This window comes from Scomber japonicus, chromosome 23 (genome assembly GCF_027409825.1).
Source record: "Scomber japonicus isolate fScoJap1 chromosome 23, fScoJap1.pri, whole genome shotgun sequence".
Taxonomy (NCBI): domain Eukaryota; kingdom Metazoa; phylum Chordata; class Actinopteri; order Scombriformes; family Scombridae; genus Scomber; species Scomber japonicus.
The window spans coordinates 6,307,758-6,326,948 of NC_070600.1; the positions used below are offsets into that span (position 1 = coordinate 6,307,758).

The window sequence follows — 19,191 nt, forward strand, 5'->3', positions numbered from 1 at the left end:
CCCCTCAGTCCTGATCTGTTTCAAGTTTATTGATAATAATAATAATAATGAGTTTTAATTTGTATAGCACCTTTTATATGAGAAATGCAGCTCAAAGTGCTTTAAAACTAAAGAAACTACATACTCCAAGTACTTCACATTAAATATGTCCGATAAGGTAATAACGACTGATAACATAAAAAAACGTCAGATATCGTAATAACAGGCGATGACATAATAACGACAATAACGTAATAAATACGATAATGTTATAATGACTGATAATGGGATAAAGAGCGATAACATAATAACGACAGATAACCGATAATAAAACATTTTGCCTGTTTTTTCATGTAATAAAGCTGATAATGTAATATTTGCCAACAATGTAATAAAATTTCAGAATCAATAAGGTAAAAAAAAACCTCAAAGTGATATTAGTATATTAATACATTATTAGCTATAGCTATTACATTTGTAAAGGCTTTTTTTTAGCAAATCAATAATATGTTGTTTTTTTTACGTTATCGGCTGGTTCATACATTATCGGCTTTATTACATTTAAAAACAGGCAAAATTATTATTGGCTACTACAGTACCTAAATGGAGCATAGAACAGTGTTAGAAAAGAACAAAAATGAAAAGAGGAAAGGAAAAGAAACATTAATGTGATATAAAATGGTAAATAAAAATAGTTTTCAAGTAGTTAAAATAGTACATCGTAAAAGTAGCTAAAAAAGAATAAATACAATATATAAACTCAAGTAACATTGTAGAAGACATTCAGTCGTATCTTAATAGGTGTATTGTGACCTTGACGGCCCAGATGGACTGCTCCAGTGGGTGGAAGAGCTTGAAGCAGAAGCCGTCCTTCTTGGAGGGTCTCTCTATCAGCTCGCAGGCGTTGAGCAGCACTGTTCCCACCCACTGGCCATTTTTGTGGGTTTTGTAGATGAGCAGGACGCCTGGTTTCAGAACGCACCACAGCTTGGTCCAGCTCTTCAGAGTGCCACGGATCTGGACACAACCATTACAAACTCATGTCAGATAGTCATTGTTGCTGTATTACCAAAATGAACTTCTTTATTATGCTATATGAGGAGCTTGATGATGTTGGAGTATAATATTGAAAGCATATGGTTTGTTTGTATTGGCCAGGTAGAAAACCATTTAAATGTGTACATTATATGAGCATGAAAACTGAACATGTGTGTAAGTGATCTGTAATGTGGTTTAAACTGAAAAACTCTAAAAAGTGAACAACAGAAGGAGGACAGGAAGTAGCTCAGGTCTGCTCCAAAAACTCTCTTAACTTTACTAGATGATGTCATGTGTTAATTTACACAAGTGTGATGTCATGTGTACATGAAGTAGTATCCTAACTTAAACCTGCTAAGGTACCAGAACATGTTTGAATTTTGATATCAATGGAGGAGGTCATGGGGATTTTTTAAATTTAGTATACAATCAACAATCAACATTGACTGTGAGGTTGGCAGACGTTCTCACCTTTAGCCAGTCGGCCATGACGATGACAGAAGGATCTGTGATAGTGCTGAGCAGCTCCTTGGTTGCCCTCTTCTTTTCTTCCCTGTAGTTTTTCTTTTGCACCTACAAGAAGAGCACAGAGAGAGAGAGAGAGAGAGAGAGAGACCTTAGATCAACTGTGAATATTAATTCTATTATTCTACACTTGGTTTGTCACTGAATTACATTTGGCAGCAAATAATAAAAGTGGAATCACACTCCTTCAATGTTTTGTTAAAGCAACACCTCTACCCCCCCTCCTCCCTCATAGTTAATATATCCTGGTGATGCACATCTGTGAAATTAGTGACACAGTGTAAAATGACAATCCTCGACAAGCATCATTAATTAGACTACAAATAAATCTGTGAATTTAAGGGTGTCTTTAAAACTTTTACACCTGCCTTGAGAATTAGCATCCGGATACGGAAGACTTAAGCAGATTTAAGTTAACTTACCTTGAGGGACTCCTTCTTGGTGAGCTTTCCCCCAGATGCTGACACATCTTTGTCTGAGCCATTGTACAGCTTGGTTTCAGACTGGAAATACACAGAAGCAGAGGAGAATCAAACATCACACGTCTGTTCATTACAGCTATAAATATCCTGTGAGGATTTGTGCTCAGACTACTTAACAAGCTTCTGTACTAACAAGTTGTCTGTATTGTTAGTGATCCAGGAATTTTAGCTTCCTGTGTGAGCTGCTCTGAACGAGAACATCCAACTAAATGACTAAATGCAATCTGGGCTACAAAGTGCTCCCTGTGCAAAGCTGCTCCCACAAATAGTGCCATTAACTGAGTCAGCTGAAGGAATATGAAAAAACATCACATCAGGTGATTTTTAATGACACATTTTTGTACTCATGGCTGGACTGTGTATCACAGGGTTGGTTGGACTTCTTTACAGACAGGAAGAAATAACTATTTAATGTTCATCTATAAAACTCTACTGCTGAAGCTTCCAAACTACCTCACACTTCTAAATGAACCATCTAAATAACCTGAACTTTTAAAGCTTTATCATCTGATGTTATAACAGCTTTTTAATAATATCTTATTTATTGTGTAGTGGAGGTATTTCACTTCAATTTCCAAATCCGTAATTGCAATACAAGATCAAGATCAGCCAATAATTTCCCCCCCATCTTTTACAGGACAACTTTTATCCACATTTTCAATTAGATTCTGATCACATTAGAGATTCCACCAGGCTAAACTCATTTAAGAAATGAATCATCCTCTTCTTTCTGGACCAATTAAGTAACGCAATAACATCACAACCACTCTCACGATCATATTCCATGCATTGGTAAATTGTCACCTTTATTATTACATTATATTATTATTACACTTTTTATGTTTTTGTTTAGCCTTTGGGTGTATTTTTTAGTTTTGATGTCTCACAGTATGAGCCATCCAACAAACCCTTATTTCTTATTTTTATAGTTTTTGTTCGCTTTTCCTTATCTCAATGTTCTTCATGTATTATGCATACTCTTTTATCTTTTATGTGCGATATGTGTTGTTTATGTGTGCTGATTGTGTTCTTGTCTTCTTATTCTCAAGTCTCTCTTGGAAAACAGATCTTAATCTCAAGAGTCTGCCTGACTAAATAAAGATTAAATAATGAAATAAAACAACATTAACAGATCGAGATTGTTCCTTCTCCTTTTCTTTTCCCTCTTAAAGCTTGTTTACTCCCCAGACTTAGCTCCGTTAGCCGAATGAAGCTTAGAAATGCCGGTGCAGGTGGGTCTTCTGCCAGCTTTCTTCACAAGCCAATTGGAGGGATGTGTGTGTGGAACCTACTTAAGGCGTTAAAACGCCCACGAGCACGGACGGAGAGAGGCTCATGAAAGTACACGATAACAGACTGCATCAAATCCTGTGATCAATGGGAGTGCGGTCGATGCTCTGCAGCAGAATCTAATGTTTAATTGAAGTCTGTAGATAAGGACTCATCCCAATCTCCCTTTTGGGAAAGTGAGGGAGTCAAAATGTCTTCAGACTTCACCATCATGAAGAAAATGGAACAGGACTGGTGCTAGCGTCTCTGCTGTGACTCAGACTGACACACTTGTTTGATGTGGACTGATAACTAGACGGGTCCTCCTCCTCCTCCTCTACTTGAAAGAAGGTCTGAGTTTGATTTTTTATTTTTTGGCTTGGTAAATGTTTGATGTTTACAGTGTATATGATGATATGATGTGTGAGTCATCTCAATGTAGGCTATCTGACGCCTCGGGGCCAGACTGGGAACGGCAGAGGAGACACGCAGTAATTCCCGTATTCTCTGGTCTCATTACAACACAGACGCCAGAGTGCCACAGTCAGTCTCTACCCAGCAGTCTCAGCACATAAACTAAGTCCAGTCTCGTTGGGTTTTTTTCATACCTTGCTCTTAGATATGGAATGGGAGTCCTCTTTCAAAGGCAGAGGCAAGAGGTCCTCCTTCCCTCTCTCGAAACCTGCAACATAGAACACAACAGTGTAAGAAAAAGCTCCGTTCATTAATGTGTCTGCATGGTTTTTATACTCCAGGCTGCTTTAAACTAACTAGGCCACTTAAATTGTGATACTGGGTGCTCGTTTGTTGTGTTGATATGTGTGAAGATGAAACAAAAAGTATTCCAGGCTGGTAAGATGGAAAATGAGTAAGTGTTACCAGAGTGGTGAATGCTTTAGAGCAGAAGAAGGAGAAATGAGTACGACTTGGTTAAAGGGTAACACAGAGTCGCCTTGAAGTTCACAATAAAAAATTAATGTACAACAGTTAGAACATGCTCTGTCCTCCTTTTACTTTACTTTGCTTTCAAATCCTGGTTCTGCCAACAGGGTCGTTTGTCTGTTCAGAAGTTCTAGAACAAATGTTGCTTACTTTATATTTTACAGTTTGATCTAGAGCTTAGACAGAAAGTAACAAAAAAGTTAAAAGGACTGTCACAATAATTATTGACTTATTGTACAATAACGTGATCATGTCTATATATGGACTTATCATATGATACATAGACATGATCTTGACCATTTTTTTACTTCAGTAGTTGCCACACTTCACATTATCAGCTAAGAGGCTATTCATGTCACATTGACTAAACAAGTAATTAACTCCATTCCTCACTGTGTACGTCCTGAGTGGAGACTGTAGAAGAATTAAAGGTAAATGACCCCAACCATAATGACTGTCTGTGTCACTCTCCAATCCCACCATCCACATTATGATACTATTATATTATCATTATATCAGTGGTATAAAATGATCTTCAAATGACTATAATATTGTTTATCGCGATTATTTCTGAGACAATATATCGTCCAATAAAAGTTGTTATGGTGACAGGTCTAAAGATCCGTGGCGACAGGCCACTGGTTATCAGATGTGTTTGCAAATCCACGTCTGAGTAGGCAACTAGAATCTCATTATGTAATGTCAGTCACGGGAGCAGGCTGTCCTTCTAAGCCACTGGACGCCAGCCAGTGAATCTTGATGGCAACAAGCTGGCGCCTGCTGCAAATCTGAACTGAGCTCAGAAGTTAAGATAAAGGAGGGTCCTGGCTTAAATCCACAGTCTAGCTTGGACAGGAAAAATCTAAATCAAAGGTTCTCCAGTGACTGAGAGGAATGTGTATTTCTACATATGTGAAAGAGGATAATATTGAAGAGAACATGTCAGTTTGTCATGTGGAAGAAAGTTGTTGTTGTTCATTTGAGTTCCACCTTTTAATTAGTCATCCTTTATTATGGAGCTCGTTTCCTACCAATTAAAACAACCTCAGCAATACAATCCCCACAGGGATCCTAGGGGTTGCTGACACTGGTGAGACTGGTGGTCTCGAGGTGACAGAGAGGCTGTAAATATTTGATAGTTTCCGTCTCCTATCCACAGGCCATCACTTTTCAGCTATGAGAGGGAAGGAACTGCTGCTGAGGTTCATTACCATATTTATCACTGTGTAAAGGATGACGCCGTATTTCATTGACAGTTTGCTTGAATAAAAAGAAAATCAGAGTGTCTGAAGCTGTTACAAAGTACAGTTTGATGTTGTGCTGCGAGCAAATCATCACGGATCATAAACTGCTTATTGAGAAAACCAGAGTTTCAAACTCCACACTTGAATGCTCCTCATAACAACAACAACGTGATGTTCAGTGAATTTTTCAGAAATTACCTTTTTTTGCTTTTTGTCTTACTCGCTTTTATTAACCTGCCTCCATCTACCCTGCTTCTTCTATTATCTCTAATACATTTCAACAACCACTTATGTCTTGCTGCAAATAGAGAAAGCAATAATGACTGTGATAGTAATAGAAAAGTCACTGCACTAATATGACTTTTAGATTTTTTTGGCTATTCAGAAATGAAAACAAGTGCAAACACCCAGAAATAGAAAGTACATGAGTGTCCTTATGGTTCATGGTTGTATTTCTTTTACTTCTCATGGGTTGAAACATAGTATAGCTCTTTTTTCACTGAGCAATACTTCTTGGTAATGGAGTGCAGGAGGTCAACAATCATGCTGTAGTGCTACTTGAGCCAGAGTCAAATATATACATGCGTTTTCATTTTGAGAACACTTCAGCAGATTGAGTGAAAAAGATACACAATGTCAGTCTGACTTTGCTTACATTCCAGTCTCTAAAGGCAGGGATGTGGAGCCATGTTTTTTCATTTGTCTTATCAGTGCTGCCTTTTATTTTAATACAGATCTAATTTCAGTGATCCCACCAGACCATCTGCGCCCACTTGACAGACGCATCTCCATGTCAACTTCAGGCAGGAAAACAACTCAAGGGCAATTCAGCCGCTATAGTGAGCCACAGGAGGTTACATGACTCATAATCTCCTTCCCTTCAATTCAATTTATATGGACGAGACTGGAACACTATTATGAAATGATTTAATTAACTAAAAAGGCAATGTAATCTGAATGTTGTGCAAGAATTAAATTGTCCTTAAAGTAACAGACAGGCTGATTGGAAACACTTCTTCCATTTCCTACAGTATACTGTGTGTCTGAAGAACTTTAGATTTCATTCTAACATTATCAATATCATTAAAGTGAGGCGAAGCTCCAATAAACCTAAAACTGGATCAAATCTATTGTTAAGAGCCCAAGGTAAAGAATGAACTTAATTAATGTGGTCTCATTTAAATGTGAGACATCTTATTGGTGTCACTTCTACGCCCCATTAAAACCTCTGTTTAGACACACACACTGAACATAATTATTTTATTATGGTAAGAAGGAGCGAGACAGATAAGGCTTTGAGGCAGCTTATTAAATGTGACTGTTTTTAGGGTTAAAATCACACGTTGCACTGTAACTTTTTTCCAATTTATTAAGTTTAATTGTATTTAAATGTCTTATTTTTCCATGTGTTGCTTTTATATTCTGTCTTGATGGTTTTGATGCTTTATATAAAGCACTTTAAATTGCCTTGTTGCTGAAATGTGCTAGACAAATGAATCTGCCTTGCCTTAATAACTACAGCTCAACTTGAATTTCCACAGAGAAATCCACTTAAAGTTTATATATCAATGTGTCTAAAATAAGGAAGAAATTGCCATCCAAAGAGTGTTTTCACTGTTTTCAAGTGTAACTCTTATCAACTTGTACGTCATTGTGGAAGCAAACATTTCAACTGAAGTTTCTTTCATCACTAGAAAACACAGTGCTATCAGGTATCATTCATGAGTAATGTTAATCCTAATCAGCACACATGAACCATTTCTTGGGTTATGTAATATGTCACCCTCAATACTCAGTGCGCTTTGTACCACAGTAAGATTTCAATAAGCCCTCCTCCTCCTCCTGAGGACAATAGTAGACGAGGGAGGTGAATCATTGTGTGGAACCAGCAGAGGATTTATGGTAGTGACGTTTTTTTACTGCTGGTGTATTTCATAGAAAAATGTGTGAGCGGGCTGTGATTTTTTTTCTTTTTAAAGGCAGGCATATATTGTTTTTCTCAAAAAGATGGATTTATCTTCACACCATGTTCTGAGCAACCACGGTTTGATTTACTGCAACATGCTGATATGACTGTGAATGTCTTTTAGCTGTTGAATGTGTCCAGTGAAGCACAGCAGGGTTACAAAACAACAACAAGTATTCTATGTTGATGTTACATTCAACAGTTTTAGACCTACCAGAGAAAACATCAGCTGCCAACTATTTATTTCTTTGGAGTTTCTGTTCCCATGTCAACGATAATGGAGACTAGAGCATGACCCATACTGGATTTTTGGGGCTGATACAAAAAAAAAATCAAAAAAATTCAATATATTGATATATCGTATAATGGCGATATTATTGATTACCAATATATCGGTCGGGCTCTAATGGAGACATTGCTGATAGATTTTACAGAATGTGGCTTTAACAAGGAAAAAAAATGTGTAATTTATTTCCTCATTCCATATTTGGCTGTAACTTTTGCTCTTTTTTGTATCTGAGATTTTATAAGGTCTTTTGTCTGCACTCAACAATATACAAAGTATATATATTATGTAAATAGTGTGGACATGTATTAAATGTAACCCTTACTGTATGAAAAGCTATGTCAGGGAGTAAGTATGAGTGTGTTTGTATGTACGGCTGAAGTAGTAGGCGAAGCACGCCCCACTGCAGACTGACGAGGGCTTTCTCCTTCAAAAAAAAAAAAGAAAAAAAGATGGAGCTGCAGTGATCTCACTCTGCATCAAAGATCATAGCCGGGAAGAGAGAAACAGAGGTGTACCGTAAAGACAGAGAGAGAGAGAGAGAGAGAGAGAGAGAGAGAGAGAGAGAGAGAGAGAGAGAGAGAGAGAGAGAGAGAGAGAGAGAGAGAGAGAGAGAGAGAGAGAGAGAGAGAGAGAGAGAGAGAGAGAGAGAGAGAGAGAGAGAGAGAGAGAGAGAGAGAGAGAGAGAGAGATATGGGGGGGGGGGTTATGTTGCTACATTGAATGTGTTTCCACATTAATGCTCTGCCTCACAAAATGAATACAGTCTGAGTCACCAAACACCTACATCACACCGACTGCAGACACAACAACAGAGCTGAGAAGGAAAATCACATAAACACACTTTCCTATTCAAACCATGTGTTCTTCTGTTTCAATGAATTATCTCCTCTATCAAGTCCATAGCATTCCAATAACTTGTAATGCTAGTATGCTATAAGATACATACACTGACCTACATATTGACAATGACATATTGTGAGGCCATTGTACTGTATATCTATGTCACTAAAGGTTGGTATAGGTTTGCCTCCACCAGACACTCTGCTTGTGTTATGAATAATTTATGGCTCTATTCCCGAGGAGGTGCTGCTGGTACTTTGGGTTCTTACCTCAGAATAAACCAGTCCAGTTTATTTCATGTTTATACTGGTGCAAAACATGATTAAATAAAAAAAAAGAAACACTATACTTCTACTCTTCTTTAAAACATGCCCGAAAAATCAATGAGAACTTTTAATACAGCTGTGTTTTATAGGAAATCTGAAGGCTGCCATGGCAACAGGTGACTTGAGAAGAACAAATGAAGGGAAAAAAGGGAAAAAGCTGTCAGCCCTCTTACTCTTCAGAATGCATCAATTTTAAGGGAGCAAAATGCTTATGTGCGTGCTGGAGTGGGAAACTTGCCATGGCAACAGCATCTCTACTATGTTGGCTCTAGGTTTATGAAAAATAAAAGATGGCAGGTCCACTGATAGAGCCAAGAGGTACAGTAATATTTGAAAAAACTGGTAGCTTTAGTGAGAGTGCAGTCATTTGTTGGGGTGACATTTGTACAAGCATGTCAGATAGCCTGTAGTAAACTTATAACTACATGCTATATACCTTCTTGGACATGTGTCTACTGAGCAGGACATGCAGTTTTAGCACAAGTCATTCATGTTGCAGCTCAGAATGTTGGATAAGTGCAAAGTCCTCCAAACCATTAAATAAGAACCCCATCATATTTATCTATGTGCCTCTACGTACATTGGGAAGATGCAAAAATGATGGAAAGGAATCACTTTCACATACAAAGTACCTGACTGCAACATCTGAAGGGGGTTTGAATGGTTGGGATTCAAGTCAGCATGGTATTGTGGGATTAATGAAAGTCTGTATATCACAGGGAGTGGAGAGGTATACCTTTCAGCATTTACTGAAAAAGAAACAGCTTTCTGTAATACTACAATGTCAAATTTGAAAGAATGAGTGAAGTTTTTTCTTATGTCCAGCCTGCATTGGTGTACTGGCGACATCACAAACTCAAAAGTCAGATCCAGAAGGCAGAATATTTTTACAGACTTTTGAGACACATTTAGAAAGTTCAAAAACACATTGAACTCAGTATTGCACTTCGATTAAGTTTGGTGAATTGTGAGAGAGGTCAAAATAGGATCATTGGAAGTGGAGACATGCTGACTTTTAGTACCTAGTTTGGAGCCTACACTTCCCATAATGCAAGTCAATGGCATCTTTTAGTAGCTTGCCTCCACACCAACAGTGTGTAATTTCAGTCTCCAAGCTCCATCTGAGGTTACTCTGATTACATCAGGGTTCATTTCTCAGCCTTGACAAATAAAGACCTTATACAACTGTTTTCATCGGGTTGTGTGAGATCTAAATTAAATTGATCTTCATGTGTAAAATCAGCGGAGTGCTCCTTTAGGAAGCACCAACGAGTTCTAAAAATGATTTCAGTCACTTTAATACCCCTTCAGGTCTCTTTTCCAACTGACAGTACAGGCCTGTCTTCACTACTGTAGCGCACTTCCTCTTGGAAATAAAAAACCCATCTTATCTAAGACGATCTTCATGGTCCGAGACTCCACTCAGTGTTCCGATATGCAGTATGCCAAGTCATGCTGGCCTCGAGATGAACCACGTCTTCATCTAATTATCGACCACAAGAGCACAGCTTTTTCCACCCTCTTATTAGCTGTATAAAAAGCACTAATTGTGACGTCCAAATCAATTTCCTTTGCAGTTAGTCTCTAGCTATGGATGAAACAACAGTAATCAACACAGCTAAAAGAGGCCAATCTGCATAAAAGGGCGCTTCCACTAGCTTAATGGGAGATAGTGGGCAGCAATTTGATGAATGAATTTTTTTAATAATCATTTTTATTAATCTGGGATCAGGCTTCTTTGTGGTTAAGGGTGCTTGTCCTCATTCCAGGCCTTCAAACCTGTTTCTGCTACAATAACTGGTATGAAGTGGCCCAATCACCATTAAAAGGGTTGTACTTTTTATTCTGTCTGCACACAGGCAGCCAGACCAGACCAGACCAAACTTAAGGCTGCTATCCCTTGGAAAGGATGATATTTCAAGCAGAATGTGTCTGGATGAGAGTGGGGGCATTAGGCCGGTTGTATTACGGCGGTCTCTGATTTTGTGCTGGTGTTCTATTTATAGTCCACAGGCTTTGAGGTCATGTATACTCTCAGTTACCGACCTCTTCCTTGGTGCTTAGTAAAAACCGGGGGCAATGACCTATTGTCTGGTCTTCTGATGTTTTTTATCAAAGTTTAGGAGGTTCAAACTGGCCTGGGCTATGTATTGCTATGAAAAGGGTACTGAAACCCCCCCCCCCAAAAAAAAACTGTGTACTGTCACATTTGTTGTGACCATCAAAGTACTTCAAGTGAAATTTATATCTAAGAGGTAAAACTCAATACTGAAAAGAGTCTATAATACCTAGACTTTGAAAACTTTGTGGTCCAACTAACATTTATCTTCATTACATAGAATGATTCGCCAATCATTTTCTCGATTGATTAATCATTAGGTATAGAAAACCTCAGAAAATAGTGAAAAATGCCTCAAAATCACAGAGAGCTGATGGTGACATCTTCAAATCAACTGGTTTCATCTGCTCAAATGTGATAATTTAATACTTTTCTTTGTCCAACAACAACACCAAAATTGAGTATTGTTGGGTTTTGTACTGTTAGTCCGTCAAAAAAAGACTGCTGAAGATATCAACTTGTACTGTTGAGATCTATCGCCAGTATTTTTCACTATTTTCTGATTAACTGACACAATTATTGGTAGCTACAGCCCAACTTCAAATACCTTTGTTTGGTCAAAACCCAGATAATCAATTTAATATTAGGTGTGACCAAATAAAGCAGTACATTTCTGCGGTTGAGAAGTTGGAACCATCAAATGTTACTTTTGCCTTATCACTGATGAAACTGTTGATTCATTTTCTATTCATCATTTTAGTTCTGAAAGGTTTTGTAGAAAAGTAAGTCTAATATTTTGATCTTGTACTGAAGGCTTCATGCTGCAGTTATAATTACATTATTAAAAAGATAACCAGCCCATCTCAACAGGAAATTAAAAGGTTAGAGCCAATCAGTTGGCTGGCGAGCATAGATAAAAACATAGAGCCTTTCACAGCACCACTCTCATTGCCAGTGTACACATAAAAAAAAGAAAAAAGGAATCAACCATCCATGAGCTATTTTCTGTAAGACGCTGTCTCAAGGACTAGAAATGCTGAATATTTCAAAGCTATACAAGAGTAGGCACAATCATGTCAGTAGACTACAATATGGAGTCCATGTGGGTGTTAAAAGCAAAGATAGACTCAGACGGTAAGAGGAGGAAAAAAATAAAACCCAACCCAAAAAAACAAAGTGAGTAAGTGTAACCCCCCTGCACCAGCTGTTTCCCGCAGTCTCTCTTAAAGCCGGCGCCTTTTAGCAGAGAGAGAGTCTAAAATAATGATGAATGGAGCCAGGGCTGGAAGCTGACAGTGAAAAACACCATGACTCAGACAACTTGTCTTGCTGCCTCGAATTATTAGTACTGCTGGAGGACGTGCTAGGTTAAAGGGGCTGGAAAAAGTGGGCTGGGCTTGTGGCCAAAAGGTCACCGGCCCTGAATCCCCAAACACAGACAAACTGGGGTTGTAGAGAGCGTGAACATTTGCGCGGTGTCAGCCTTTCCTGGATTAATAGTCAGCAAAGGTGGAACCATTCTCTGAAAGCTCTAGAGGCTGCCAGCTGTCTGCCTCCAGGTGTCCTTTTTGGGCAGGACAAACAAAGTGAAGAACACAGGGGCAGTGACTTTACAAATGAACACTAAACTGATTTAATCCTAAATGTTCTTTGGGATTATGTGTACTTCTAGAGGATTATCACTGCACTCTCATAGATGTATCACTGGAACCTGAGAAAATAAGCCAGCTGAGCAGAGGTCTGAGCTCTGCTTCATTTCATCATATTGTGTGTTTGCTGCCTTACTTAAAGCATTTAAAAACCGGATATTAGGATGAATGGAGCCACGGCTGGGTGCTGACTGACACAAATATTCAGCTGCTTGAGCAGAACTGAAATTAAATTCATTTTTTGATAGGAAATCAATGTGTATAAAGGAGCTTTTTAGACCTCCGCTGTTTAGCAGGAGACTCTCCCCTTGGTATAATTTGTTTGGGCAGATCTAAAGACACTAATTGTACACTGGTTTAGACAAAAACAACCGCACATAGACCATTTAGAGGAAGTGGTTTTGCCTTGCCCCAAACTAATTATGAAGCGGTTTCTTTGTGGAGGGAAAATGATCAAACCTTAATCTCCCCCGACTACAAGAAACACTCTTCAATTTAAAGCTAAGAGCAAAATCAGCAGAAGACCAGGACTAGCAAAAAAAGATGTTGCCTTCTTCTATGTTTGATCAGATAGGAACTTCTTCATGATGTTTTTGCTGTATTTATGCTCTTGCTCCTACCCCAAACACATCTGGCCAATGAGTGGCATCAATGTTCTCATATGCCTTTTAAAGATGCATTTAGGTTCACTCTTTGTGAAAAGAAATAAACCAAGGTGAAAATGCAACAAGTTGACCGACTGATCCACTGATTGAAACCAGAGAAAATCAACTATTGGCTTGAAAATACCCAAATAATAGCCAGGCCCCTCTTTTCTGTAATGTGCAACGAACACAGTACTGAGTGTGAAGGAGCTACTGATGACTCAGGAGCTGTTGATATAGGAATCAGTGATAACATTAACAAGCTGGGCCAACAAGCTTTCTGAGTGGCATACTGAACAGTACAACATGTCCTCCTTAGTGTTGAATATTGTAAAATGCTACGTGGGCTTGTTGAAAAAGATGGAAGAAAAAAAAAACGTCTTGTATCAGCATTCACAGGATACGACCATGACATTCTCCAGTCGGTAGCACCACCACGGACGTTCACAGCACATCTCCATGCAACAGCAGCTCTCACTTGTCAGTCAGTTGGTGCCCTGGGAGAAACCCCCGTGAGGCTTAAAAATGTAGACGCTGTTTCCATGAAAATCTATTTAAAAATCCTACAAAGACGTATGAATCTGCAGTTACTTAGATCTGTGTGTATGATGGATTATCACACTGTTTTTTTACATTTAAAATACAATACTGTGTGTCTGGAGGTAATGCATTTTTAGGTTCCTGTGCCATCATGAACAATGTGCTTTTTGTAGCAGAAACTTATAAGTCATACTGGCAAACTCTAATCTCTGAAAAACCAACACTGAGCCGACCCAAATCTGTCCAAACAAACAGACGCTGATCACAAGGACTGTTCATTTTCTGTTTGAAGGATCTCATTGAATCTCATTTTCTGATTTCAATGAAGGTACTGTGACAATCAACAGGTCATCTGAAGAAAAACTTAGTAGTAGAGAACACCACATCAGTCCAGACACTTAAAAATGAGGAACACAAGTCACTTTTTACACAACTACCACGACTAAAACAGATACTAGTCAATCTACAGGATCTACTAATGGACCAGCTGACAATTTCCAGTATGGGAAAGAGTCTCCACACCGTCTTAGAACCCACCTGGCAGCGAGATGGGTGACAGCTCATTATAACCCCCGAAAGAGGCGTTACGGATGAGTTTCCGTCCGTCCGGGTGTGGGGGTCGAAGCGAAGCCGTCCCGCCGCACGTGGAGAAGCGGCGGCGACTCAGCAGACCCTCCTCCTTCATCATGGGGACGGTTAGGAGGGAAAGGGGGGTGTGGGAGGGGAGCGGTAGGGAACCCCGAGGGCGGAGGAGGTCGGGATTCAGTTTGAGATCCGTCTCTCACGCAGCTGATGGAGCCAAGTGGATAGACCGACACACATACACACACACACACACACACACACACACGCAGAGCAGAGTGGCTCAGATAGCAGGCATTGAACCAGTGCGGTGGTGTGCTGCTTTTCCTCTACGCTCCCCTTCAGTCGACTGCTCCCTCTCTCTCTCTCTCTCTCTCTCTCACACACTCTCACTCTCTCTTCTCCGTGAGTGTGTGTGAAAGCAGCAGGCTGTAAGTACTTAATAACGAATAAGCTGAGCCCCTCCTACTCCCTCTCCTCTGGATGGGTGGGAGAGCTGCATCTTAGCTTGAAAATAACCCTCATCAGCTCTCATCGTACTCTTCTACTCCACCAATCTCTTGCTGCGTTTTTAATTCATTATGTTACATTTAAGGGAGGGAAAAAAAGGGACACTTCACCACTTTTCAGTCTAATATCAATACATTAGTCATACGGGTGGCAGCTCTTTATTTGTCATTACTTTCTACACATTGCTCAAGCTCAATTATTTGCACCATTCACTTGTATGACATCAGTGCTTTATGGAAGATCCACAAGGAGTATTTGGCAACAATAAGTGTCATTTGTCAGTCTACAAATTCCTCATTTTTACGTATAGAGGATGTGGTCAACAAACCGTAGCGTGTTTCAGAGTCTAGTGGGATTGTATAAGCTACAGAGAGCAGATGAGTAAGTGCAACAAGCAAACATTGAGGCTAAAGCTGCTGCACATAAAGCTGCTTTCCAAGTTTGTGAATCCGGTATCAAACTGACTTAACAAACACAAATCCTTATGAATCCTTTATGGTATCTATTGAAGTTTCACTTTCAACTACCCCTGAGACTGACAAGCTACGAAATACTGTAAGATAATATTTTAGAGATGCAGCTCAAAGATCGAAATACTCAGGTTTTTACAGTTCTATTACATATAGATCTCAAACACTTACTTGATTAGACTGTTAGTTCATCAACAGAACATTAACACAATTTGCACCTTTAGTAACATTCTTGGAAATCGATTCATCATTTAAGTTGTTCATTCAGGCAAGAATGCCTTTATATTTGCTAGAATGGATGGAATGAGTGTTGTTTATCACTTTAAATCTTTAAGTTATGGATTGTTGGATGGACAAAAGAAGACATCTGGAGGACGTCATCCTGGGTTTTAAGAACTATTAGTTCATTGATTGATTTCAGCAGACTATTAACTGAAGAAAAAAAGTACTATAACTGATAATGAAAAGAACTTAAATTCCAGCCCTTGTTACACATTTGCTATTGAGCCACAGTAAATGAAAACATGAATGACTTGTACCTGAGCTCAAGGGGATTTTTATACTGACTTTACTTTAATTAACTTGCTTTATGAATCATTTTATGATGAACTTGGAAGCTAACGGATACTGTAAGGGCTCATCGCTATAATTCCTGATAACATGACAGCTAATACACAGCATGTACTCACAGAAAGCAGCCCACTGTTGTTCTTTATAGAAGCAGGCAAAACAAACTGGGCCTGTAAATTTATTAGACAAGCAGTGATGCATGCTTTGTGGATAAGAAGCTAATGTACAGTCAGTTTATATATCTGGCTCACAAGTAATATATTTGAGTACTGTACATGTAGGCTCTTTGTACAGAGGAGCACTGATTTCTTTGTCATAGTGAATGGCACTTAAGAGGTTGAAGTGTTATTGACCTACATAGACCACCATTAGTTACTGTGATGAATGTCCACATTAATAGCAGTGAAATGTCCCTTTAAGACAACTTTATGTACATCCTCTCCCACTCCTTTTCCTTCTATTTGTCATCCGAGTTGTAACTGAGACTACTGTGCAGACATAATTCATCAGAGTTCACACACACTTACACACACAGCACGTACACATCTCTAAACACGTGCTCTACTGAGGACAGAAGGAAGATCTTTATCACACCAGTGAAGATGAAGATACTCTATATAACTTGAATAAAATGCAGTGTTTTTCTTCTTCTAACAATATTAGTTTAAATAAAAAAAACATCAAAATCCATGTTCTCATCGCCATATTTCCTATTTACAGCATTCAGCTTTTACAGCTTTACTGCAGATTTACATAAAATGTGGGATGAATAAGGCTACAGTGTGTTGGTGACAGGTCAACAAATGCTGCATTGAATTGTGTTCTTTCGAATGAATACAGTTCAATGGCCCTGAAACCAAATGCTCTGTCTGTTCAGGTGACACCGATTACAAACCGCTTTGCTGGCAGACATCTGTGACACTGTTTCCTACAAATGTGACCTTAAAATCCAGCTACATTTTGGGGATCAAATGTAGCACAGATCAGGGCAAAAGACTGATTGGTGATTCTTTAAATCCCGTTTTAGATCCTGTTTCCTTTCACTGTTAATATCCACGCTACGCTGTTTTTTTTAATTGTCTAGATTTGTCCAAATAAAAAGGTGTTTAGTTTCTGCACTGAGGGATGTGGAAGATAATAAATAAAAGCAGATGAGCCTTGAATAAAGGATTGTACAAGGACACCCATAGTTACAGTATCTGTGCAGGAATGAATAGGCTTGGCATCAGCCTTTATCTTTGAAATCCAATCTGGGAGGCACATTGTCTGCGGCTGATCCTTCCACAGTCCACTGGCATCTTCACCCGCCTTCCTGCTAGCTTGCCCTTCTTACTCTTACAGTTGAGGCCCTCCGGATATTCCGTCTGTCGCTACCCTGCCAAGCCTCGCTGCCTATTGTCCCGTTGGAGACATTTTCGTATGAGGTAGCTTGGAGAGCTAAAAGGCGTAATCCCCTTCAGAAGAACTGCACCAGAGATAACCGATGAATCTACGAGAGATCAATCTGCAACCGAATGTGCTTTAATTAACACAGGTAATTAGGATGTTCTGTATGTATAATTCAGATCCCAGAGCTAATTAACCTGCTTGCAGAGGAAGAGCCAATTTCTGCTGGTTCGATGGCATTTGAGAGGCACTTGAGACACATTTTGCTAAGTATAGTCACCATCTGGGTCATTTTTCAACTTACTTCCCATTAGTAAGTACTGACTCAGAGAAATCTGCACTGAAAGATTGTCTAGTGCAAATAAAACTTTTTAATCATCACACACAAGAATCATCTAACCTTCTCTAAAAGCATTCCTGTCACAGAGACCTGCACTACCATCAGTTAGGCCTACAAATGTGAGCATTGTTTGGAGTATTGGGACGGATGGTGTTACTCCTGTACTGTATCTGCCTGCTCAAAGACTTTGTGTGCCCAGTGTGTATCAGGTGGTTTGGTATCAGGTAGAGTTTGTACTGGGGTGAGCTGAACCCAGTGAGAATCTAGAGCTGCCCTGTGGAGCAGAAACCCAACAACAGGTATTGATTCTCACTGAAAGGGTCAAACGTATCGCTAGGAGTAGATTTTATCTACTTATGACTTGACGTAATATCCAATTTCAAAACTATATTACATGTTATTATTGGAGCTAATGCCCGATATAGCTTATGCATCGGTGCTATGGAGCTCCATCGTTGTTGGATAACCATTAAAAACGTGTCAATGCTCCATGGCCATGGTTGTACAGACATGTTGCTTCATTACCATCAACATGGGCAATGTAGTTTCCTTTGCCTCAGCATAGCCAACAAAGTGTACCAACTCTGTGGCTGAAGACTGTCCCCAGAAAATGAAGAATTTCCTACAGTTAAAGTAATATTTTCTAGCAACTCTAGTGTCCAACTGTTTTGGAAAATTACTAAGCCTTATTTTAAAACATTTGTGACTAGTACTTAAAGATTTACTTTGGACTGGGGACCACAGAAACTTTTGTCGGACGTACTAACTCATAGTTAGACAACACTGATTAGAACCAAAACGTCACCCGTCTGAGAATTATTATATAATCAGGCAAAATAACTGACACACAAACCCACAAGCTAAAATTCATCTGATACCATTCAGTGCAGGTAATATACACTTCAGACAGCAGGTCACATGTAGACCCTGTAAGCCTGGGATTAGCTTTGAAACAAAGAGGCTTTTTGAATGCTGTCCAACAGGCATCTTCTACTGTATCCTTCTCACCTGCTGAGTGGAAGATCAGTCAGGCATTTCGAAGAAATGCTTCTATCGGCATGACAACTTTAGAGAGTTAAAGCCATTTTAAGATGGTGTGATATTCCTTCTGTCCTCGTAAGAGCCAAAATACGCACATAGGAAAGCTGCGGTGAAGAAAGCCACCATGTCAGATATCGCCAAAGGGGGAATTTCATGTGGGCAGGTAGAACTAGGACAAAGGAGACGTCAAGCCGAAATACTAACAAGCACTACCTTGTCACTTGTTACTACTTTATACTGTACCTTATGATACTTCAGGTTAAAAAAAAGTGCCCTGAGGAGCTGACAGCCGTCTAATCTCCCGAATCATGCTCACACCACTCCTGCTTTAGATCCCGATAGCGTCAGTCCAGACAAGCCGTCGGCCATCCAAGCAAATCCAAGGCCCTGAGGCCAGGATATTCTCCATCACGTCGTCCCGTCCTCCTTTACTTCCACAGGTTCTCGATCATCTGCAGTACATATCTACATTGTTGAGCCTTGTCCCTCTTAGGACTCAG

General features: G+C 39.4%; 1 protein-coding gene across 5 annotated transcripts in view; it reads right to left on the reverse strand.

The window, feature by feature from the left end:
* Positions 1 to 19,191, reverse strand: part of osbpl8 (oxysterol binding protein-like 8) — an 88,649-nt gene that overhangs the window by 15,021 nt on the left and 54,437 nt on the right. For all 5 annotated transcript variants that reach the window (XM_053343956.1, XM_053343953.1, XM_053343954.1 and 2 more), the window contains 4 exons: positions 3,902 to 3,975; positions 1,965 to 2,045; positions 1,489 to 1,590; positions 793 to 996 (listed from right to left, as the gene is read on the reverse strand). In XM_053343956.1, coding sequence (XP_053199931.1) covers positions 793 to 996; positions 1,489 to 1,590; positions 1,965 to 2,045; positions 3,902 to 3,975 — 461 coding nt within the window. The remainder of the gene's footprint in view (positions 1 to 792; positions 997 to 1,488; positions 1,591 to 1,964; positions 2,046 to 3,901; positions 3,976 to 19,191) is intronic.